This window comes from Camellia sinensis, chromosome 8, assembly GCF_055761805.1.
Source record: "Camellia sinensis isolate YWXY chromosome 8, ASM5576180v1, whole genome shotgun sequence".
NCBI lineage: Eukaryota > Viridiplantae > Streptophyta > Magnoliopsida > Ericales > Theaceae > Camellia > Camellia sinensis.
In genome coordinates this window covers 36,165,999-36,190,254 of record NC_138968.1, presented here as the reverse complement: position 1 = coordinate 36,190,254, position 24,256 = coordinate 36,165,999, and the positions used below count along the sequence as shown (strand labels likewise).

The window sequence follows — 24,256 nt, the reverse complement described above, 5'->3', positions numbered from 1 at the left end:
TAATGTTAACAACACTAGACAGTAATAAGGGAAGATGATTACAAGAAAATTGTTGTCAAAAACACAATTGAATTCAGCTTGTTTGGTTATAATTTTCAGAAAACAGTTTTCAAAAAATTTTATTTTTTTATTTTTTGTATTTTAATATTTTTTATGAATTTTTTTTGTAATATTTTAAGCAATTTTTTTTTTAATTTTTAGTGATGCCTAACATAAATACACTTAAAAAGTATAATATTTGTGAATTTTTTTTTTAAAAAATACACTAAATACCAAAAAATACAAAAAAAAAAAAATGAAAATTCAGTACATTTTTCGTATTTTTTCGTATTTGTTAATTTTTCAAAATATTTTTTCGTAAATATTTTACTATTTAGATACATCTAAGTAAAGTGCATCTAAAAAAGTAAAAAAATTACTTAAAATTTAAAAAATATTAACTAAAAACAAAAAAATACGAAAAACAAAAAACTCCAATCTTCAGAAAACTAAATTCAGAAAACTGGAACCAAACACACTGATTGTATTCCAAGAACTTGTATAGAACTCTACAATCAATTAACAGGCAATGAAAATCTTATGCTTGCTATAGATTTTGGTAGCATCTATTGGGCAAAGACTCAATTTTAGTAAAAGATCTTTGGTAAAAAAATTACTGTTCTATACTCACACGGCGCATCTTACACACAAGGTTTGCTGTTGGAAGATCGAGTTGATTTCCTGAGTCTGACTTGACAAGATCTTTCAATTGGTCTCTTGGGGTTGAAAGGCATGTATGGAATGTGGTGAGGATTTGAGGGATCGGCATTGAAAGTGCAGAAAGCACGTTGCTTAAGTACTCAATATCAACAGAAAGTTGTTGTGCACCACGGTCATTTATAAAATGAATCCCCCGCAGCTGCTCCATGTAGAGAGCCGTTGCACCCTCAGCAACCTTTAAAACAAGAAGATCAAAAGAAATAACTAGTTATCTTGCACCCTGACAAATATAATTTCTGATTGTTAATTAATAAAGAAAAGCATGTCCTTGAGCATGGGAATTGCTAATAGCCCCCACATAAATTCTTTGGACCTTTGAACTCCTACCACCAAAATTTGACATTTTGCAAAAGTTCTTTGAACTCTCCACTTACTACCAAAAATAATCCCACTCTCAATCCCTAGTCATCACCCACCACTACCCCCAGCCCCTCCCCACCCTCTGACACCTCCATCAACCTAAAATGCGATCTCTCTCTCTCTCACGAGAAGATAAGGGGCCAAGGGCCTGGACGGTGACAAAGGAGGGCAGAGAGGCGTTGGGGAAGGCAGGGAGGGCCTAGGGGTGGTGGCCGGAGGTGGATGGGGGCAGGGGTGGCTAGTGGTCTGAGATGGTGGTGATGAGTGGTGGCTGGGGTGGGGAGGTATTAGGTTCAGGGTTTGGATGGGTAGGGATAAGGGCATGAATGGAATTTTGTGAGGGTAGATTTGTAATAAAAAAAATTATGAAGAAGTGAGGGGTCCTAAGAACAAATTGGGGGTACTATTAGCAGCACCCCTCAAGTATTCACCATAGGTCCCCCTGGTATCCTGGGCAGCACTTACCACATCTTCTTTGGTGCAAAAACCATTTAAGTTTGGGTTCCGTTCAGCCAGTTCTCAATGACAAAAACAATAGTAACCAAATGATTTTGGACCGTCTAGAACTCTCTCACACTATTAATAGGAACGCTCTTCACAATTGAAGATAGAATGGAAAAAAATAATACATATTCCTATGGTATATAGAATAACAGCTAATAGTTGGAAGTAGGTCGTTAAAGCAAAGGTCTAACCCTATCCTTTTCTCCCACTCCACCTCCCTACCCCCAAAACATAATATGTGAGTCACATGTATGTACAAAAACAAGATTCATTACTATCCAATATAGAATGAGGTGGTTACCTTGAACATCCATTCAGTTGCAAAGAACTGTGCGTCATCAGTGTTGGCATCACCATTAGAAATGCCCTCAGCAAGTGGCTCCAATTGTTGGGGTAAAGTAAGAAGATATTCGCCAACACTGGTCACATAGGACTGGGGGTATGCACTAAAGCTCGGAAGATGGAAAGCGCTTGGTTCCTCGATTGAGGACCAGATCGGCAAATGAGACACATCACTAAGTCGTTGTCGTACTTTGGATATGAGAACGTCATAAACAAGTTCATTCACTGTGTCTGCAAATGCTGCAACACGTTGAGATGCAAGAGGAAGGGCATGGAACCGGGGATCTTTTGACTGCAAGACAATGTAGGAATACTGTTATGAATATAAAGTAAAATGTAGAACATAAGGCATACAAAGGTAAGAAAATAAATTCATCGTTGATCTCAAAATTATGCATGCATAATCATGCATGTGTTATAAAAGTCAGGTAATGAACTGAAATAGATTGTAAAAAATTTACAGGAAACTCCGCATGTAGGCTGAAAGGAACTGTATAGACTACCTTTTAAATGCTAAGCTTAAAATTAACCTCCATTAGACTTGGATTTCATATTTTCTTGGGCTGTTCTAGCTGAAGCACATAAACTGTGCCAATATCTTGATATAATCTTCCATTGTGGCAAGGCATCCGGACATTTTTGGGGGAAAAAATAGTTCTTACAACTTGGGTCCAAATTGAATAGATACTTGCAGTTCATTATCTTATTATGAAATTCACTGTACAAGGACATGCACATGAAAACATGTATGGCATTTTTATATGAAAGCTATTTACAGAAAGCTATAAGGGCATGAATAAACTATAACGGCATGAATTGAAACTTCTGAACAATTTAATAAAGGACATTAAAATAGATCTGGAAAAGTGGTCACCACTAAAGAAAATTCACAACATTTACAAAAATTGGTCTTTTGTCTCAAAACTCAATTATGGCCCATTTTTAGCTTGATTAGTGGGTTATCAAGAATTTTTATATGATCAGCATACAGAAATATAAATATCCATACATGCATGTATACATTGAGAGAGAGAGAGAGAGCTTGGGAGGTGGTATAGATCATATTTCACATTTGAAGCATTCACTTGACTTTATTTTCTTTTACCTTCAACTTTTCTCTTCGAATCACATGCTGCCTATTTCAGTTAGAAAGTCTCATGAGGTTACTTCACTCTGTTTTATGGTTAGTATATTCAAGTTTATTCAGCCACGACTTTATGTTTGGAATGCAAGAAAAATAGTCATATTCATTCTTAAGGATGGGGGAAGAAACTAAAACAAAGCTACATAAGATCACCGCCTATCCGTAACCCACAAAAAAGTGACACATAAATAGAAAAGTAAATAAGCAAATACTGATTTTACGTACCTGCTCTAAAAGGTTGAATAGCTTCCGAGCTTTTTCAGGAATGTCAAGAAGCCTCACAGATGCCACATCCAAGGCAGCCCTTCCGGCCAAAGATAATTCCCCACTTCCATCGTCACCAGCCACATGGGAAGGGTTTTGGTCCAGACTAGAACCAAATACTGCAATAGACAGACTTGTGCTGAGTCTAGCAAGAGTAGCTCTCAAGGTAGCTTCAAAGACTGAGGATCGACTTGTTAAACAGTCTGTCACAGTGAGGATCTGCAATGCACCTTGGACAATGGACCACTCCTCCTCATTTGATATCAAGTCAGATTTACGAGAACTGTGAGCTCCTTCCTTTTTGTCCAATCCAATTTCCTTCTTTGAACCAACACCATCAACATCCACTCCACATACGGCTCTCAATGATTTCAAGGTTTCTTGCAGAGTGGATATATATTGTAGCATTACGTCATCGAGGGCAAGCATTAGCTCATCTGCCTCAGAACCTCCAGTAAAACTGATGCATCTTTCTACAGAAGCTTCAAGAAGAACAATGACTTGTGGAATGGACTCCTCCATTCTTCGTACTGTTTCGCTAAGTTCAACTCCCTGGGCCCCAACCCCGCGAGCAACAGCTCCCCTAAGATCCAGTCCTGCAATCCCAGCAGAAAGTATAGAACGCTCCATCTGCCCATACCTATAATACACGTTAAATTATGGGTAATCAGATGGGAAATAGGAATATGTTCTCCAATCAATAGCAAAGAAAGAAGAAAGCAGATCCAGAAAATGTTGGATGTAATAAAACAAAAAGAGACATTTTCTACGGCACTAGTAGTGGCAATGTTGGACACTGTAACCATTGCCAGAAAAATACTATAGGATTACTGTAAAAGCAAGTCTCATTTAGAAGTTAGAACCATTCTAGACATAGATATGATGTGAACATATTCTTGAATTTGAAATCAATACCTCCGCAGCAGAGTGACTTGGCAAGTCGAAGATCCCGCCATGTCATGCCAAAAGTTGAGAGGAAATGAAGTGTAATTATTATATATGGAAAGAATAAAAAATCTCAAGCATAGTTACCAAAACCTCAGTTCCCAAGAGAGACCTGATTCACGGGAACTTAGGACCAATTGGAAAGTTCTTTGTATTATTAATTTTTTATTCAAGGAACCATGTTCCAACCGACGCTTGAAACCTTTGGGAGTGTCAGGAGCATTTTAAGAATATGACTGTAGGTAAGGAGTGTTAGAGGTGGTTGGTTGTGGACTTCCAGGGGAGGCAGCTGAGAAGATCAAACAACCTTAGAGATAGAAAGGGTGGCAATAAGAAACTTTGAACACTTAATTTGAAATTGGTCTCATCCTTATATTAAGATGCTGTTGGAAAAATATAGTTGAGTGATGCTCCGAAAGTTTAGGAGAGGAAATGTCACCAATTAGGAAAGAAGTTGGGCCTCGCCAGCGGATTCTCTTTCTTGGCGGCCGGTCGTTCAAGTTTGAGGAGACCTTGGCGGGAGTGGATGGGAAATGTAAGTTGTCCATTGTTGAGAGGGGAGAGGGGCTCCGACAGGCGGTGGTGTTGTGTGGGTCAGAAGTACATTGGATTGTGGTGAAAATGAAGATAGCATCGACGGAACCAGGGAATCTCAAATTCTTGGGTCATCTTAGTGGTGGCCTTTACTCCATTGCAGTCTGGGTACGTGGCGAGAATTGTGGGGGATCGTCGTTTCAAATAGTGGTGATAGTAGGTTAGAGGCGAGAACAGATTTTCATCCCTATGTTTGCTTTCGGTGATGGTTGGGAAGGGGTAGGGCTGGTTTTAGAAGGCTTTGGGCTGACTGATGCCTGGGTGTCGCAACCTGGTGGTTCGAGGAAGGTAACGTCCATTTTGGGGATGTTGTTACCAGCCACTCAAAGTGCGTCGGAAGGGGTTGTTCGCACTGGGGTGGAGGTGGAGTGGTTTTGGCTGTTGGATAGGTCGGTGGGTACGTTGAGGGCTTTGGGTGGCAAGGGCTTCAGTTTCACGGCTATCTCAAACTGGGTTGGCCGCTAGTGGCAACAATCGGGGAAGGTGGAGGTGAGACCGATGGGTGACAAGGCATTTCTGTTCGTTCTACCGACTAGAAGTGAGGCGGAGGTGTTGTTGCGACAATGGTGGATAGTGGATGGGCGGGATTTGGTGCTGCAATGGTGGTCACCACTGGTCCTCTGTATTTCAGGGAAGATCTTGCAGCCTGAAAAGAGTGTCTGGATTCGGGTGTCGGGTCTTCCTATTCATCTCTGTAGGGAAGAGGTGTATCACGTTATCGGTGATAGGCGGATGAATCCCCGGTGGATTTGGGCTCGATCTGATTGCGTGTCAGATGTTCGGAGACTACACCGGCATGAGTTGCTCTCTGTTGGGGATGGTGAGGTGGTAGTTTTCTTTGCCAGTTTAGGTAGAAGCCGATCTGGTGGTGGAGCTAAGGGCGTTACCGGCTGTGAAGGATGGGAAATATGGTCCGAACATGGCGGGGGCAGATCTAGTGCAATCAAAGTCGATATTTCTGTGAGGATTGGGGGTGACTGAATATTTGCAAAGATTTAGGAAGGAGGGTGGATCCATGGGCAATCGGGGTAAATGGGATCCACATTTAGGGTTTGAGGAAGGTGGTCCACGGGTGTTTAATGGGGGACCGGTGGGCATGGGAAAGGCCCAACAGGTTGGCAAATCAGTTGTGGGCCAACAACGGTGGGTTGTGACTCAAAAATAAGGTTTTGCAAGTGGGGGGCCCAGCACATACCGGGATGGGTTCTTCTGTTTGTGAGCCAAGCCCAAATAAGGGTGCTTCGGCCCAATCTTTGTAGCCCAACGCTAGTCCAGATGGTATTGTTGTGGGTTGGGTTGCAGAAGGGTTTGGTTCTGGTGCTTTGATTGATACAAAGCAAGGCGAGTTGGGTCAGGTGAACTCGGCAGCTGATGTCGACTAACGGCAACGATCAGCGAAGACGTTGGGGCTGGCGATGGTGGTTCGTTGCGATTCCTCTGTTCCTGGACTTGGGTTAAGGACGATGGTGACTTGGGTTAAGGACGATGGTCTCTGATTGGGGTTCTTGCTCCCAGTCGGATGGTTCGGGTTCAAAAGGTAAAGTGCACCAGTCTGCTACGGCGAGGCCTAGCGGTGTCCCTGGGGCCGACGATGGTGGGCAGGGGAACGTTAGTGGAAGAGAAATACAGGCTCTGGTGGTGCGAACTATAGTGGTGGAGGTAAGGGCTTTGATGGTAGCTCTGGGACAGAACCAACAGGAATTCGAGGTTAATAGTGAGCAGAGTGAGGAGGAGGTTCCGTCACCTAAGGCAGTGTCAGGATGGGTGCTGGAACGCATCAGCGAAGTTAGTCGTTGTTTGGACCTGTCGTTTGACGGTCATGAAGAGGAGGCAATTCGATTGTTTGTAGCAGTTGAGGCATCATGGAGGCAAAGGGCTCCTAATCAGGGGTCCATGCCTTTCGTAACTCCTTGTAAAAGGAATTGGGAGCTTAAAAAGCTGGAATGCACAATGAGTTACGATCATGGTGTGAAATGTGTAGGACGCGGTGCCAGACAAGATCGTGGGAGACCACTTTTGTTGACATGAAATTAATAATCCTATCTTGGAATGTGCGGGAATTGAATAACAAGGACAAGCGGGTGGCGGTGAAGGCCGTACTAAGGCATGCAAAAGCTGATGTTGTGTGTTTACAAGAAACTAAGTTGGAGGTGTTGGGGTTGGAATTGCTTCGTGAAGTGTGAGGGGAGGGGGGGGAGGGAGATTTGTGGAATGGACATATTTGCCATCGATGGGCATGGCGGGTGGGGTTCTTCTTTGCTAGGATAGGCGAGTGTTGGTGAAGGAGGAGGAGGAGGAGGAGGAGGTTGGGAGTTATTCCGTTTCTTGTTTGTTTCGTTGTGTGGACCAGTTTCAGTGGGGTTTTACTGAGGTGGTATGGGCCGGTGCAAAATTTAGAGCGGGTGTTTTCTTAGAGGAGTTGGAGAATATTGTGTTTAGATAGGATGTTCCTTGGTGTGTGAGGGGTGATTTTAATGTTGTTCGGTGGCCATCGGAGAAGGTGGGGAGTACTCGGAGCTCAGATGCAATGAGGGCCTTTTGTTCTTTCATAGATACTGTGCCGTTGGTTGATTTACCTATGCAGGGAGGAAACTTTACGTGGTCAAATGGGCAGAGGATGTCTCGCATTGACCGGTTTCTGGTCACTGGTGCTTGGGAGGAGCATTTTATGGAGGTTGTTCAGAACCGTTTACCTTGGCCAGTGTCTAACCATTGGCCCATCTTGCTTGACAGTGGGGGGATTCGGTAGGTTCCCACACCATTTAGCTTTCAGAATATGTGGCTGCAAACGGAAGGCTTTCTAGATTTGGTTCTGGCATGGTGGAATAGTTATGTGTTTTCTGGGTCTCCTAGTTGTGTGTTGGCCAATAAACTAAAAATGCTGAAAGAAGACTTGAAGCAAGGGAATAAGGAGGTGTTTGGTAGGTTAGAGGCCCAAAATGCGGCGGTGGTGTCCTTACTCCAGTCCTTGGATGAGCTAGAGGTACAAGGGGGGTTGTCTAGTGAGGATGTTGTGAGGAAGGCATCGGCTAGACAGGACTTCATTCATATTTCCCGGATGGAGGAGGTGCGTTTTCGTCAAAAATCTAGGTGTTTGTGGTTGAAGGACGAGAATCGGAATACGAAATTCTTCCATCGGATGGCAAATACCCATTGGCGAATGCCTATCAGAGAGTTAATCAGATTAGTAGGATGTCTGTGGATGGCCGAGAGCTTCACACAATGGGGAGATTAGGGACGGGGTTGTGGGTTTCTATCAATATTTATTCCGAAACCAAGATCGGGCTTGGCGGCCGGGTTTGGAAGGTGTGCCGTTTGATGTGATCTCAGGAGAGGATAGGGAATAGTTGGAGCAAGCTTTTGCGGAGAAGGAGGTGTTTGGGGCTTTGCGGGCTATAAGTGGGGATAAAGCCCTGAGTCTTGATAATTTTACTATGCCTTTCTTCCAACACTGTTGGAGTGTGGTTAAGGAAGATGTGATGGCAACTTTGGAGGATTTTGTTGTGTCTAGACAGTTTGAGAAAAGTTTAGGGGTTGTTTGGGATGAATTATATAAGTGCATTTTTGACTTTTTGGATTAAAAAGTGGAAGAAAAAAAGATGATTGTTTGGGATAACTTTTTGACTTTTTACGAAAAAATGTGCATTAAAATATTGTATAAATTAGTAAAATTACGATTTTACCCATATACATATTGACATGCAATCCATGTGGCAGATCTGTGCGTACTGGAGAAGTTGGGATTTTTTTTTTTTTTTTTTTTTTTTTTCCACGGTGGTTTGGTACATTGTGAGGGAAAATTTGATTTTTTATTTTTTTTGGCAGCGTTTTCAAGTGATGCACGTCTCCATCACTCGTATAAATTTTTTTTTTTTTTGGGTTTTGTACCCATGATGTGTATTGTGCTGATACAATATTTTAATTTTTGTTTTGTATCCTTGACTTTTGTGAATAGTGTTAACTTTTTTGCTTTTTTATTAACTTTTTGGCTTTTTATCTTTTATAGTATACCCCAATCAAGCACTTAATGTGACTTTTCTAGCTTTGATTCCTAAGAAAGGGGGGGCTGAAGATGTGCAGGATTTTAGACCTATTAGTCTGTTGGGGAGTGTGTATAAGTTATTGGCTAAAGTGTTGGTTAATCACCTTGTAGGAGTTTTGCCGACTACAGTTTGAGTCTTAGAATGCGTTTGTGGAGGGGAGACAAATTCTTGATGCAGTGTTGGTTGCCAATGAGTGTGTGGATTCCCGAGTTTGGCAGGATTGTCCTGGTTTGATTTGTAAATTGGACATCAAAAAGGCATATGACAATGTTAATTGGGAGCTCCTCTTGTATGTGTTGGGTCGTATGGGCTTTGAGGAGACTTGGTGTCAGTGGATCAAGTTTTGCATTTCGACTGTGCGGATGTTGGTGTTGATTAATGGAACTCCAGCGGGTTTCTTTCCAACTTATCAAGGTCTACGACAAGGGGACCCTTTGTCACCAATGTTATTTATTCTAGTAATAGAGGCGTTTAGTAGATTGTTGGATAGAACGGTGCAGGAAGGCTTCTAGAAGGTTTTCTGTGGGGTCGTTATCTAGTACTACTATTGGTGTATCTCATTTGTTATACACAGATGATGTTTTGATTTTTTTGTGGGGCTGAAGTGAAACAAGTTGGCCATCTGAGATGTGTTTTGCTTTGCTTTGAGGTAGTGTCGGGCCTTCGGGTCAACTTACGAAAGTCAGAGCTTATTCCAATTGGGAAGGTTGAAAGGCTACCCATTTTAGTGGCAGTTTTGGGTTACAAGGTGTCGGTGTTGTCGGTGACTTATTTGGGTTTGCCGTTAGGGCATCGTTCAAGGCAAAGGGGGTGTGGGAGGGGGTAGTGGAATGTGTCCAACGTCGTCTAGCGGGTTGGAAGCATCAATATCTTTCGACCGGAGTGAGACTGGCATTAATTAAGAGTGTGTTGAGCAGTATTCCCACCTAATTCATGTCGATTCATGTTATTCCAATGTCAGTGGCGCAATGGTTGGAGAAGCTTCAGAGGGATTTTTTGTGAGGAAGTGGCGGTGCCGAGTTCCGGTATCATTTGGTGGATTGGGGGGGGGGGGGGGATTTGTCTACCTAAGCAAGCAAGGGGTTTGGAGGTGAGGCGGTTGGTGACTTTCAATAGAGCTCTCTTAGGGAAGTGGTTGTGGCGTTTTGCGTTGGAGCCTGATCGATTTTGGGGTAAGGTGGTGGCTTCTAAGTATGTGGTGGGTTGGGGGGATTGGGTTTCAACGGATGTGGCTTGTACTTATGGTTGTGGGTTATGAAAAGGGATTTGGTTGGGGCGGGTGGAGTTTTGGAAGTGGGTTGGGTTCAAGGTAGGGAATGGGGTGAGGGTTAGGTTCTGGTGTGGTGGGATTTGGCTGGAGACTTGTTTCCCACTAATTTTTAATATTGCGATTGATCGGGAGGTGGCGGTACGGTGGTTTGGGATATTCAGTTACGGCGAGAGGTGCAGGATTAGGAGGTTGCTCAATTAGTGGAGTTGTGGGGTTTTTTTATACGGTTTGGGGTTGACTGGGTATGGTGTGGAGTGGGGGAGGGGAAGGGGCGTTTCACAATTGCGTCTTTCTATTGGGGTTTGGTGGGGGATTATGGAAGGGTTTTCTCGTGGAAGAGTATTTGGATTCCGGGAGTTCCATCTAAGGTTGCTTTCTTTATGTGGATGGTAGCTTTAGGAAGGAATTTAACGTTGAATAATTTGATGCGGCGGGGGCATATTTTAGTAAATCGGTGTTGTTTGTGTTGCACTGATGCAGAGTCGGTGGATCATATGTTTCTTCATTGTTCGTTGGCTTCACCTTTGTGGGGTTTTGTTTGCTCACTTTTTGGGATTGCTTGGGTTCAACCAAAGGCCGTGTTGGATTTGCTTTGGGTTTGGCGGGGTATTCAGCTTGGGCATCGACGTCGGCGGGTGTGATTGTTGGCACCATTTTGTTTAATGTGGCTTGTTTGGTTGGAGCGGAATAGACACACTTTTTCCGAGGTGTCACATGCTGTCTCTTGATTAGAGAATCGTTTTCTTGTAGTTTTGTATAGTTGGTTAGAGGGGAAAGTTGATCTGGATCTTTTTGTCTTCTTAGATTTCTTAGATGATGTGATTGGTTAATGCTTATTTCTTTTTTCCCCCTAACTTGGGCGGCCGTTGTGTATTTGTTGCATCTCCTTAATGTTTTTATATATTTGTTTATTTATAAAAAAAAATAAAATAAAATAAGAAACCTTGCCGTTTGGTAACACTTACGTTTTTAGTTTTCTGTTTATATTTACAAAAATTTTAAAAACTCAAATAAAAACTTGTTTGGTAAAATTTTTGATTTATAAATCAGTGGTCTCAGTTTATAAATTTGGCCAAAAATAAAACACAAAAAATGTGTTTCCGTTTTGAGTTTTGAGTTTTTTTTTTTTTTACCACCCAACACTAGCCATCACCCGCCACCATTTTCCACCACCGTCTTCCGCCACTACCACCCCCCACCACCACCTGCCACCACCACTCACCACCCACCTGCCACCACCAACCGCCACCACCACTCACCATCCACCTGCCACCACCAACCGCTACCACCAGCCACCCACCAACCACCAGCCACCTGCCACCCACTTGCCACCACCACCACCCACCCCTCGCCGCCGCCACCACCACCACCACCACCACCCACCTACCATCCACCCGCCACTACCATCCACCGCCCGCTACCACCACCCGCCACCTACTTGCCACCATCACTCACTAACCACCTGCCACCCAACCGCCACCACCACCCACCACCCACCACCCACCACCACCCACTCGCTACCAGCTACCACCTACCACCCGCCACCGTCACTCACTCACCCACCCACCACCACCACCACCACCGGCCACCTACCCACCACCACCACCACCCACTCGCTACCACCTACCACCTGCCACCTGCCACCGTCACTCACCCACCCACCCACCACCCGCCACCTACCCGCCATCCGCCACCCACCTGCCACCACCACCCGCCACCGCCACTGCCACCACCACCCGCCACCGCCACTGCCACCACCACCACCCACTCGCTACCACCCACCATCGTCACCCACCCACCCACCCACCACCACCACTTTCCACCACTTCCACCACCGTCATCTGCCACCACTTGCCACCACTTGCCATTTCTCACTCTTTTTTATATTTTTAAAATTTTTAAACATTTTGTCAATTACCAAACGCGTTTGTAGTTTATTTTTTAAAAAAATAAACAAAAACCAGTTTATAAAATTTTTGTAAATATAAACTGAAAACGTAAACGTTACCAAACACAAATGCTCATATCTTAGCTATGCATATAATGATGTGATCATGATGGTGTATGATGATGTGACGTGTAGCTGCATGCATCACATTCTATATAGATTTCAGGAGTATTGGAGCCAAAGCCCCCTGTGGACAGGTGCCCAAGCCACCACGTGAAGGTATAATGGTGAGATGGTATTAGTATTTAGTACCCATAATGACCAACATAGAGTAAACATCCTAGTGGGATCAACGAAATCACAGCATGGTCAAAATTTATGCACATTAAAACGAAAATAAGCAAATTCTAACTCAAGGCACAAATGCTTGCATGTAGGAAAAAAAAAAAGAAAGAAAGAAAGAAAGAAAGAAAGAAAGAAAAGATCTATAGAAAACTGTGCTGCATTAGCTAAGATGAAAAAAAAAGAAAGAAGGAAAATGTCACTTCAAACAGAAACAGAAGAATAGCAAAAATAAAAAAATAAAAGTAAAAAATAAGAAAAGACATGCATCTATCCTACATGTGCTTACTTCTGTTTAAATGATTCATAAGGTAAGTATACTGCCTTCAGTGCATCCAATAAAACCTGAAGATCAGATTCTGAAAAAAGGTGTTGAATATTTCTTGCAAAAGTTCCTGTCATATTGTGTAGTTCAATCAGTGCCTCAAGATGCTTGGTCTGAACTTTAACACCTTTTGGCATATCCCCAGATAAGATATCTAACATACCTGAAAATTGAAAATGATGACAGAAAAAAGATTCAGTACCTAATTAATCCAAATCCATCACATCCAGAAGTTGTCTCTCCGAATCTCAGGCTTCCAGATCATTTTAGAACTGATCAGGTTAAACATAATGAAGACAGCAAGTCACAGAAGGGAAAGCCAACAGAATATTATTTGCCAGAAAGAATGCCCCAGTAGACATCAAACCAACCACATAAATCGCAGAAACATAAGAAGCAATGTTGGTTCAGTAGATGCAAGTACAAACAAATTCGATCAAGATAGCGACATCAGAAATATGGAAAGACTTGAATAAATGCATGCAAATTTTCTAAGAAGAAACCAGCAAAAGAATCAAACAAATGGAGGAGAGTTAAGCAGCATAACGTGTAATCGTCTTCATCAAATCCAAGCCCAACCAACTTATCCAGCCACACAATAAAATTTACAGTATCGGATCTAAGAAATGTTTGTCACGTGCATCTTACCAAGGTAAGAATACAAGGACTCCAAAGCAAATTGAAACTATAAGTGGGTGTATTAGGGGCTCCTATCCAAGAGAGGAATCTGGATTTTTTATTTTAATTTTTTTTGGACAAGTAAGAAATCATGAATAAAGAGAGAAGGACAATAAATATAAAATGTGTGTGTGTGTGTGTGTGTGTGAGAGAGAGAGAGAGAGAGAGAGAGAGAGAGAGAGAGAGAGAGAATCTGCAACAAAATCTGTTCCCCCACAAGGGACTATTTGAGATCAGGAAGAAATGAAAAGCTGATTCTTAAAATAAAAAAAAAAACCTCTCTTCATCTTCTGAATACACCATAAATTCTTCATTGTATCTATTTTTTCAATTTTGACATAATTAAGGACCCAAAAAAAATACAATTCTTTATTTTAAGTTTTTCACTAGGTCATAATTGAAGTCAAATGACATTACATGGATTGCTTTACTCATCTTATGTTTCTTGGACTGGTTGTAAAACACATGTAAAGAGAAGCCGAGCATCTATATAGTTGGATAATTTAAAACCTCAAACAACAATCTATTTAATGAACTAAAATTATAAAAATGAAAGAACATAAGCAGGAATGATTTAGAATGTACTGCCCTATGACAGTCAAACCATGCAGAACAACATATGATGTCTAAAAGAAAGCAATGGCTTTCAATACGAACTCCTAAAAGATACTAAAGCTCAACCTTTAGCCAATGTTTTTGTTTCAGGAACAACCTCTCCAGTTGCTAGGTTGATACGGGATACAAAATTTGCACCCACAGTTGTCATTGCCTCGATTAGAAGCTTTGGGACAAGAGTCTTATAATCATCTGGAAAAGCAGTCATACACCTGCAGATAAATAGCAAAATCTAGAAAATTAAGTTCCATTGTAAAGGAAAATCTTATACAATATATTTCAACATTATCTCTCTATTTGCACATTAATATGTTTTCAAGGAACAAACCCCGAGTTTTTCTTAAAGGATGCAATGATTATATGTCTTCTACCGCATGTTCCTAGGTTATACAAAATAAAAATGGTTGAATCTATTTGCGGAAGATCTGAGACCCTCTGCAGATCAAGTAAATGCAATTGCAATGCAGTTTTTGTGTACAGTTAAGCAACAAGCAGATACATAAACAACTGCCAGTCCATGAAATGTGTACTGCGCATATCACATTAAAATATTAGTACACATGTTCCAAAAATTCTGAATGGGGGTTATCACAAATATGGTTTGGCATCATATTTGTGCAACATATTTTGCCAAGATGCATGACAATGCAGGTTTCAGGAAAACCCACAGAATGCCCTCACTTACTTCCAGTGTTAAACAGAAAAAAGAAAAGAAAAAGGGGTGTACAGTTTTATATATATAATAAAATCCAGAAATCTAAGGTCCTTTTACAGTAAATCCAGGATAGGGTTGAAAACCTTGAAAATGCACTGTTGCAGATTTTGATATCAACCCATTAACTAATGTTTAAAATGCACTACCCAGTATTATGACTTCTGCAAGATCATGACGTCTTATGATAATATACTGCAGATAAACTACACTTCTAGTGGAATGATACAAATTCTCATGACAGATAGGTGGGGAAAAGGATGAACAATTTACAAATTCATTGTCAAGGGAAGAAAACTGGCTCAAAAGAGACCATTGACATTTCTAACCAGTTTTACTCATATAAAAAAGACATTGTTCGGAATAACAGAAACTAATACTCTATAATATGCATTTATTATAGACATGGCCACCCATGTCAACAGTAGTATTACCATGCAAATCCTCTGATTAAGAAATTTATTGCCCATCTCTATGCTAGCAACGAGAGGAATGTGAAAACAGAAACTAAAGATCTAAACTTTACCACTTCCATTCTTGTTCTAAATAAAGCAGCAATTCATCATAGAAACTGGGCAACCAACTTGAGAATGAAACTGTAGGCAAGCTTGGCCGAAAATCATGACTATTTGATATCCTTTCAAGCTCACTTTTCTCGTTTGCAAGCTTATTAGTTCGATTTTGTGAGTCAAAATCTTCCCAGAGCTGCTTTATAGGCTTCAAGTGGACTTTAGTATAGTGCTGCTCTAATGACTTGAATCTCCCAATTCGAATAAGAATTCCCCTCAAATCTCGAGCAACATCAACCTAGAAATCAAAACGGGGAGAGTATCTGAAGAAATTTACTTGGGTATGTACCAAGTAGAAAAGGGTATTGAGGTGATGCAAATAACATGAAAGCAACCAATTAAAAAAATATGTAACCTTGCGATTAGATAAAGCATCTGTTAAACGAGGCTGAACCATTGTGTCTAGTCTGTCCTCTAAGACCTCAAGCTGCTTTCTAATATTTGCAAATTCGGCAACCTGAAAATGCAGGGTTCCAGAAAAATCATATGTGAAACTTTATGGATGACAACACAGTGCACAAGATAAATTTAGTTACGTTATAACAAGTTACCTCGCCAACAGCAGACAAGCAATGCCTCATGTTAGCCAAGGTTTCGGCAGCACGAGGAAGGTCACCACTAGCAAAGACATCTTCAACCGTTGAACTTAGTTGAGTTAACCCAGCAGCATCCTATATATAGATGGAAACACAGAAGTCTCTCAACAAACTGATAGGCCTTGCTCCAAAATGCAGAAGAGACAGCGAAACAAAATTATAACAATCACTACCTGCAGCGTTTCATAAGCAGCTTCCATCCTCCGTTTCACAGTATCAACTTTGGCTAGGGTGGCTATAGATTCTGCTGAGGATCCCTCGGCCTGTGGATGATACCATAACAGTTTAGATGGAGAATAGGTGGGGAGAGAGAAACTCTCATGGAGATAAAGTTATGTTCCTAGCTACAAATCAATTCAAATGCTCTAAATGATAACTTTTAGATAGTGGATGAAACTAAAGAAGGAATTAACACTAAATCATAAATCCAGATAGAAACACTCATAAGGATTTGAAACGAGTAGAAATAAAACTAAATATATGAAATGTAACCTTAATGAAAGTAGAAATAGAAATTATGAAGAAATGAAGATTGAAGACCGGGAGAAAACAAATAGTGAACATTTCCGTTAGTTAGATTTGATTATCAATAAGGATGGCGAGGTTGAAGACGATGTGATCCATAGAATCAAAGTAAGTTAACGTAGATGAAAGAGTGTAGTATATTATGTGATTGATGAATACCAATAAAATTCAAAGGTTAATTTTATAGAATCTATAAAACTAGCTATGCTTTATGAGATATAATGTTGGGCAACTAAGAAACAATAGGATGAAAATATTTAAATAGACGAATGGTAAGACTAGGAAAAATATAATTAAAAATGAATATATTCGTGAAATGGTAGGAGTAACACCCATTGAAAACAAGATGAGAGAGAACATGCTAAGATGGGTTGGTCATGTACAAGGAAGGCCTACAAATGCAACAATAAGGAAGAGTGATGTGATCATCAAAAATGAAAATGTTAAGGGAAAGAGAAGACCTAAACTAACATGGGATAGAATAATAAATATATATACAAATTTATTTAATTTAACTGAGCACATAGCCCCTAGACCAAGCAGAATGGCAAAAGAATATTCATGTAGCAGACAACACTTGATTGGAACACATATGTTTGTTTTGTTTGGTTTGTTTTAGTTTGGTTTAGAAAGAAGTTAGGCCAGGTCTTTCCAAACCCATTGATGACGATCATAGAAAGGGCAAAAATGACAAAACTTAAATTTCACGTGGAGCACATTTAGGACATCATGAATTGAAATTCGGAATAATTTTAATTCTTTATTTGTTTTTATTCTAGTTGTTCTAGTGTTTAGTACTAAGGGCATTATGGTAATTTCAATAACTATCAGACATAGGTTGTAGGAGTCACCCATGGTTTCATTTTGAGTTAAGCTATTAAATAGGTCATTATATATGGGTTTTATTATGTCTAGAATAATCTTAATAGTAAAAAAATTCTAAGTTTCCTATTTTGAAGTTCAAATAGAATTAGAAATCATTAAACTTTTGTATTATTAATTTTTTTATTTTTGATTGGCACTGGGGTGTCCGAATCAAAGCCCGACTAATCCCCGGGGGATGCGCAGCCCCTTAGCAAGTTGTTTCCCCCAAGTGCACCACGGTTAATTCAAAGGTTTTCCCTTAATCCAATAGCCCCAAGAAATTGTTAGCACCTAATAGGTTTCAATCCCCGAACCTTGGAGGGAGCACACACCCAAAACCAAGGCCTTGGCACTAGGCCAACCCCTTAGGGTTCATTAAACTTTTGTATTATAATTGAGGTGGAATTGGAAATCAAAGTCATAGTTCGTCTAAAATATTAATAGTTGTCAAATATTTTTAGTTTCTAAATTTGAGTACTAATCTTAGTCTTTTTAGAATTAAGAGAATCTTTAATCTATAAATATGTGCAATCTCAATGATTCAAGGAAGAGTTGATATTTTGACATTTTGAGATTGTGTTTGTGTATGATTGGCCTAACCCATTGCAAGGGTGAAGCACCTCTTTCTCTCTTCTTCTTCTTCTTTGCGCACATGCATGCCGTAGTTACTATTCTCAGGTTTCTATTGACAACCCTCTAAAAGTACACTTTTCAGTCCCAAAACCCTATGCTATCACCCATAAATCAACTCTAATCCCTTTTCCTACCTATTAGCCTACAATTTAACCGTTAAAACCCTAAATTACCACTGTTTGGGCCTTTAAATAGCCTCTGTTTTAATATCACCCATTGTTTCATGTAATAGATATATACATGACAAAGCAGACTTGGGATTTTAGATTCATATAGTCCAAATTACCAAAAGCCTTAATCTAAACTCAAGTACATTTTGGCAATACAGATACAATCTGCAGATCATATATATATAGTCAGCTAAGTCCTAGCTATCTTTCCAATAGGAAGCATTACAATTCAGGTTTTTCTACATCCAATATCACAATTATGTTTCAACAGCATATTATTCATGATATATACACACACACAGATTCTAGATGCATACCAAATCTAAACTCATCAAATTTTGGCAATTCAGAAACTATCTACAGATTTTATATATAGTCAGGTAAGTCCTAGCTAACTTTCCAATTGGAACCATTGCAATTCAGATTTTTCTACATTAACTATCACAATTATGCTTATACATAGTGTATACAAATATGTACACAAACAAACACATGGAAATTCCAGATCCATGTAGTCCAATTACTAAAAATCATTCATGTAAACTCAATCACATTTCTTGAATTCAAATAAGATTGAAAAATTATTAACAGGAGCAGCATTAACTGTGCAAAAAATGTACCTTTTTAAGTTTGAGGAGGATGGAGGCGACGGAGTTGCGGAGGGAGAGGGCGTCGTCGCGGAGGCGGATGACGTCGCGAGTGGCGCGGGGGACGCGAAGGAGGGCGGCGGAGCTCTGGTCCTCGAGGGAGGAGGCGATCTCCTCGGAAGTCATCTGAAGCTTCATCTCCAGATCCACAAGGTGCTTCTCCAGAGGGTCCTGAGGGTGCCGAGATTGGCAAGCCGAGTTGATCCATTTCTTCGCGTCGAACTTCTCGTCCGAGAACGAACCCAGATCCACCATCATCTTTGCAGATCACCACTTGTTGATATAATCACCCACTCGCCTCTGTTTATTTCAGATTCACTTCAGTTCAGTTGCGCATCGAGGAGAGAGAGAGAGAGAGAGAGAGAGAGAGAGAGAGCAGACTTGTTTTCATTTTCAGTGATTTGATAATGAAAAATATGAAATTTAAGTATATTTTATTATTATTATTATTATTTTTAAGTTTGTTTTTAAAATTTTTCAATCTTTGGATGTTAATATATGAAAAATGGATAAATTATAATTTGTCTTTTTATGTTTGATCATGTTTTTATTTTAATTCTTAATTTTTTTTTTATTTTGCTCTTTTATATTTTAAGTTTTTGTCAATTTATTTTAAAGCTAACTTATATTCAAAATTATATAAAAAATGACATATTGATAACCACATGGTATAAAAATATCAATTCCGATACAGACCCCCTCAATTGAAGACCCCCTCCACCCCCTCTGAGGTGGCAGCTAATGAAGGCATCTGAAGAAGAATCGCACAATGAAGAAGGTGTTATACACGCACCTGAAAGACAAGAAAAATACTGAAAAGAAAGACGGAAAAAAAAAAAATGGGAACGTCTTCCCTCTTCCCTTCCATCGTGCGTCCCCCATGGCTCTCCTCCATCGACCATAGCTCTCCTCCGTTGGCCATAGCTCTCCGTCAACCATAGCTCTCCGTCGACCATAGCATTTTGTCAGGTAATGTTACTCGAAAACTCCTGATTCTCCCTCATTCTCCCTCTCTCTCTATCTACATCAACCATGCTGAAAATGTCATGGTTGATGCTCATAATTTGGGGTTGTATATAAAATCTGTTCATAACCCCAAATGATGACATGCCTGCATGTTATCAGTTTGTTTTGGCCGAGAATTGAAGCAGAGAATTTCTTTGTGATTATCAAATTTTTGATTGTAGTCATTCACTTTTTGGACATTACAGAACGTGCGAAAATAACTACCAATTTTTGACCATTACAAGTTATTATGTTATCACCATACTGGTGAATCCTACCAGGAAGTATGGAAGCATAATACGGATAAAACAGAGGGAATAAAAGTTGGACACAACAACTCGATTCAATAAAAGGCTTGAATTCCACTATTGCTCCAATTGGAATTTCTTGGATCCATCTTTCATAGGTTGCGACTTGAATACATCCACCTACCTCAACCCCAAGAAATTTCAACGGGTTTGCATATATGGTATAGGAATCCGTAGTAAAACTGGATAGATCATGGTATGCAATTAGAAATGGAGAAGAAACTGGCATTGTGTGAGAACACCAACAGCATGTAGCATTGATATATGATAAATTAAACCAAAATGCAAACTTTTTCAATGTTTCAATCATCACAGATATGTTCAACAAAGTTTATTATTAGATGTTTGATTAGTTTAATAATTTTATTATTAGTTTTATAATATTTTAGCTGATGTTTGATCTTATAAACATCTGTGATTAGTTTTACACATCACAGATGTTTGAATTTGTTTGATGGTTTATTTCAATAGTTTGTACAGTTGATTAGCTGATGTTTGATCTTATAAAATTATTATTCTAAAATCATTCTATTTGAATTTCATTTTTGATTCTTGTAGAATGGAGGTTGATTCAAATGGTTGTGACAATCCTTTAGTAAATGAGGGTGAACAAGTTGAATCTGATTTCCGACCCCCTCAAAAACAAGTTGAAGAACTGAAGAAGGGTATGTGTTTTAGCTCAAGGGAAGAAGTGTACACATTTTATGCCACATATGCTAAGCATGTTGGCTTTTCTATAGCTCATAGAGCACAACATTTTGGAGATTATGGCGAATTAAAAAACTTTGCAATTGAATGTTCTCGAGCGTGGGAGAGAAAAAAGAAATCAGAAGTGAACCCTTTGAAGCCATCTTTGTCCACAAAAATTGGTTGCAAAGCAAGGGTACGAGGTACTCTACAAAAGAATGGGACATATATGTTAACCACAGTTAACCTTGAGCATAATCATGAGTTGATTCCCACCGACTCTCGTCATTTTGCAATGAATAAGAAAATTCGTACTCTTGTGAAGAGAAGATTAGAAATCAATGATGAAGCAGGGATTGGGGTGTCTAGGAACTATCATTCAATGGTTGTTGAAGCGGGGGGATACGAGTCATTGACATTTGATGAGCGAGATGCAAGGAATTACATTAATAGAGCTAGAAGATTAAGGCTTGGTGAAGGTGATGCCGAATCACTTCAAAGTTATTTTATGAGGATGCAAGCACATAGTGAGAAATTCTTTTATGTGATTGATGTTGATGAGGAGTTTCACATTAGAAACTTGTTTTGGGCTGATGCAAGGAGTCGGGCTATGTATGAATCATTTGGAGATGTTGTTTCATTTGACACAACTTATTTGACGAACAAATATGACATGCCATTTGCTCCATTTGTAGGAGTCAATCACCATGGACAGTCTATTTTGCTTGGTTGTGGATTGTTATCTAGTGAAGACACCGACACATTTGTTTGGCTATTTAAGTCGTGGTTAAGTTGCATGTCAAATAAACCTCCAAAAGCTATCATAACTGATCAGTGCAGAGCTATGCAAAATGCTATAGAAATTGTCTTTCCACAGGCCCGGCATCGATGGTGCTTATGGCATGTAATGAAGAAAATACCGGAGAAGTTGAAAGGATATGCTCAGTATGAACCCATGAAGTTGGCTATGCAAAATGCAATTTATGATTGTTTGACAACAGATGAATTTGAGGAAAAATGGGAAGAGATGCTTACTAAATTCAATCTTTATGATAATGACTGGTTGGGGGTACTATATCACGAGCGGCATAGATGGGTTCCTGTATATGTTAAAGACATTTTTTGGGCTGGCATGTCAACAACACAACGAAGTGAAAGCATGAATGTTTTTTTTGATGGATATGTCAACCTGAAGACTACATTAAAACAATTTGTTGAACAATATGACAATGCGTTGAGAAGTAAGGTAGAGAAAGAGAAGAAATCAGACTTCAAGTCTCGACACAAATTGTTTAATTGTCTAACTATATACGGCTTCGAGAAGCAATTTCAACAAGCTTACACCAATGCAAAATTCAAAGAAGTTCAAGGAGAGTTGAAGAGATTAGTGTACTGTCAAGCCATGATTGTCAGAGAGGAGGGAACAATTTGTACATCTAATGTCCAAGAAGCGATGGTAGTTTGTGACACGATGAAGCATGTGGACTTTGTTGTGTATTTTAATTCAATTGAATGTGAAGTTCAGTGTATGTGTCGGTTGTTTCAGTTTAGAGGGATTATGTGTGCTCACTCACTTGTGGTGCTTGTGAGAAGGTGCATAAATGAGGTGCCAAGTAAGTACATTTTGCCACGTTGGAGGAAAGATTTGGTTCGAGAGTACACATGCATCAAAACCACGTACACTGGCTTTGGAGATGATTTCAATACAAGTTGTTATGAGAGGATGAACAAGAAATTGATCGCCATTATACAACTTGCTGGTAATTCGAAAGGGAAAATTAAAATTATAGACCATGGGTTGGATGAAATGAAGGATAGATTCATGCACGATGAATCGGGTGATGGGAGTAATTTACCACCTTCTACTAATAGGATACCATCTTCTACAAAAAGTCCAATTGCCACCGGATGTACATCGGGTGCTAGTACGAGGAAGGTGGTTAGTCCTTTGGTTGTTCGGCGAAGAGGCCATCCAGTAACGAAATGAAAGGTTGCCAAAGTAGATCAAATAGTGAATCGGTTCAAGGCAACGGCAAAAAAACAAACAAAAGCAAAGGTAAATTGTATATGGAATTGAACTTGTTTTTTATTTTTTAACAAACTCTTTTCAACTACATTTTTACAAACTCTTGAACCAATATAGGCTGCTAAGGTTCTTCAATTTGAAGCTCAAGTTCAAGCTGAAGTTCAAGCTCAAGTTCAAGCTCAAGCTCAAGCTGAAGTTCAAGCTGAAGTTCAAGCTCAAGCTCAAGCTTATACATCATATTATCCATATATGGTTGGCATGCAAAATAGTGTGTATGCACCGGTATGTGTTCATAAGACGACTTTACATTCATTTTTTGTTTTCATTTACAAATATTTTGTAACATGTCTTTTTTTACTTGAATTATGACAGGTCGTAAATGCTATTGGAGGCACATCTCTTATCCCATCGAACTTTGTAAGCGGCACACCGAGAAGTTTGATTCATGGTCCAACTCAATTTTTTGGATCTGGATCTCTAACCCCATCGGGTTCTAATGCATGCACATCGGGAATGAATGACGGACATTGCACAGCGCAAATGAATGATGGAGATTGTAGAAATGTTTGACTAGTTTATTGAACATTGCCATTTTGTTTTTGAGATTGAAACTTATTATGTTAAGTCCCATATTACATGTCTAACGCATGTTGTGTATGAATTTCGAAGATTGGTTATTGAGTTCATGGTTAATTTTGACAATCTGTCTTTCAGCATTTTCAGTTCATAGTTGATGGTTTAAAAAATTCTGTAAAAAAATTTGTTTCATTTTGCTATTTTGACAGTGTTTGAGCATTTTGTCAGTGTTTGAGCATGATTTTTTTAGAGTTCATGCAGAATCTCTGTTCACAGTTCATGGTTTAAGAAATCTGTAAGAAAAATGATTTTAGCCAAAATATGGTTTTTTTAGTTCATGGTTCAAATCTGTAAAAATCTGTGTAAAATTTGCAAAAATCTGTCAATGATGTGAAATCTGGTAAAAATCTGAAATCTGTGTACAAATCTGTGTAAAATCTGGTTCATCGTTCACATTTCATGCTCAAATGTCTGAAATCTGGTTTAAAAATCTGTCTAAAATCTGGTTTAAAAATCTGTGTAATCTGTGTAAAAATCATGCTGAAATGTCTGAAATCTGGTTCTGTCAATGATGGTTCATGGTTCATGCTGTTTAAAATCTGTCAATGATGGTTCATGGTTTATGCTGTCAATGAGGGTTCATGGTTCATGCTGTTTAAAATCTGTTTATGGTTTAAATCTGTAAAAATCTGTTTATGGTTCAAATCATGGTTGCAAAAATATATCTGTGTATGGTTCAAATCATGGTTGCCAAAATATGTCTGTTTATGGTTCAAATCATGGTTGCCAAAATATGTCTGTTTATGGTTCAAATCATGGTTCAAATCTGTAAAAATCTGTCATGGTTCATGCTCAACATCTTGAT

General features: G+C 39.6%; 2 protein-coding genes across 2 annotated transcripts; one reads left to right on the top strand and one right to left on the bottom strand.

Annotated features, from left to right (window-relative positions):
- Positions 1 to 479: 479 nt before the first annotated feature.
- On the bottom strand, positions 480 to 19,310 carry EYE (conserved oligomeric Golgi complex component-related / COG complex component-like protein). Its single transcript, XM_028241911.2, has 10 exons — positions 18,763 to 19,310; positions 16,124 to 16,213; positions 15,906 to 16,025; positions 15,710 to 15,811; positions 15,312 to 15,592; positions 14,140 to 14,285; positions 12,745 to 12,943; positions 3,335 to 4,013; positions 1,925 to 2,257; positions 480 to 934 (listed from the first exon to the last, which is right to left on the bottom strand). Exons 1-10 carry the CDS (start codon positions 19,045 to 19,047, stop codon positions 653 to 655), a joined length of 2,517 nt encoding a protein of 838 aa, XP_028097712.2. The 5' UTR covers positions 19,048 to 19,310; the 3' UTR covers positions 480 to 652.
- Positions 19,311 to 20,661: 1,351 nt separating this feature from the next.
- On the top strand, positions 20,662 to 23,549 carry LOC145797693 (protein FAR1-RELATED SEQUENCE 6-like). The gene is made up of 4 exons (XM_082885101.1): positions 20,662 to 22,728; positions 22,933 to 23,097; positions 23,188 to 23,305; positions 23,530 to 23,549. The coding sequence occupies exons 1-4, from the start codon at positions 20,662 to 20,664 to the stop codon at positions 23,547 to 23,549; spliced, it is 2,370 nt and encodes a 789-aa protein (XP_082741227.1).
- The last annotated feature ends 707 nt before the right edge of the window (positions 23,550 to 24,256 follow it).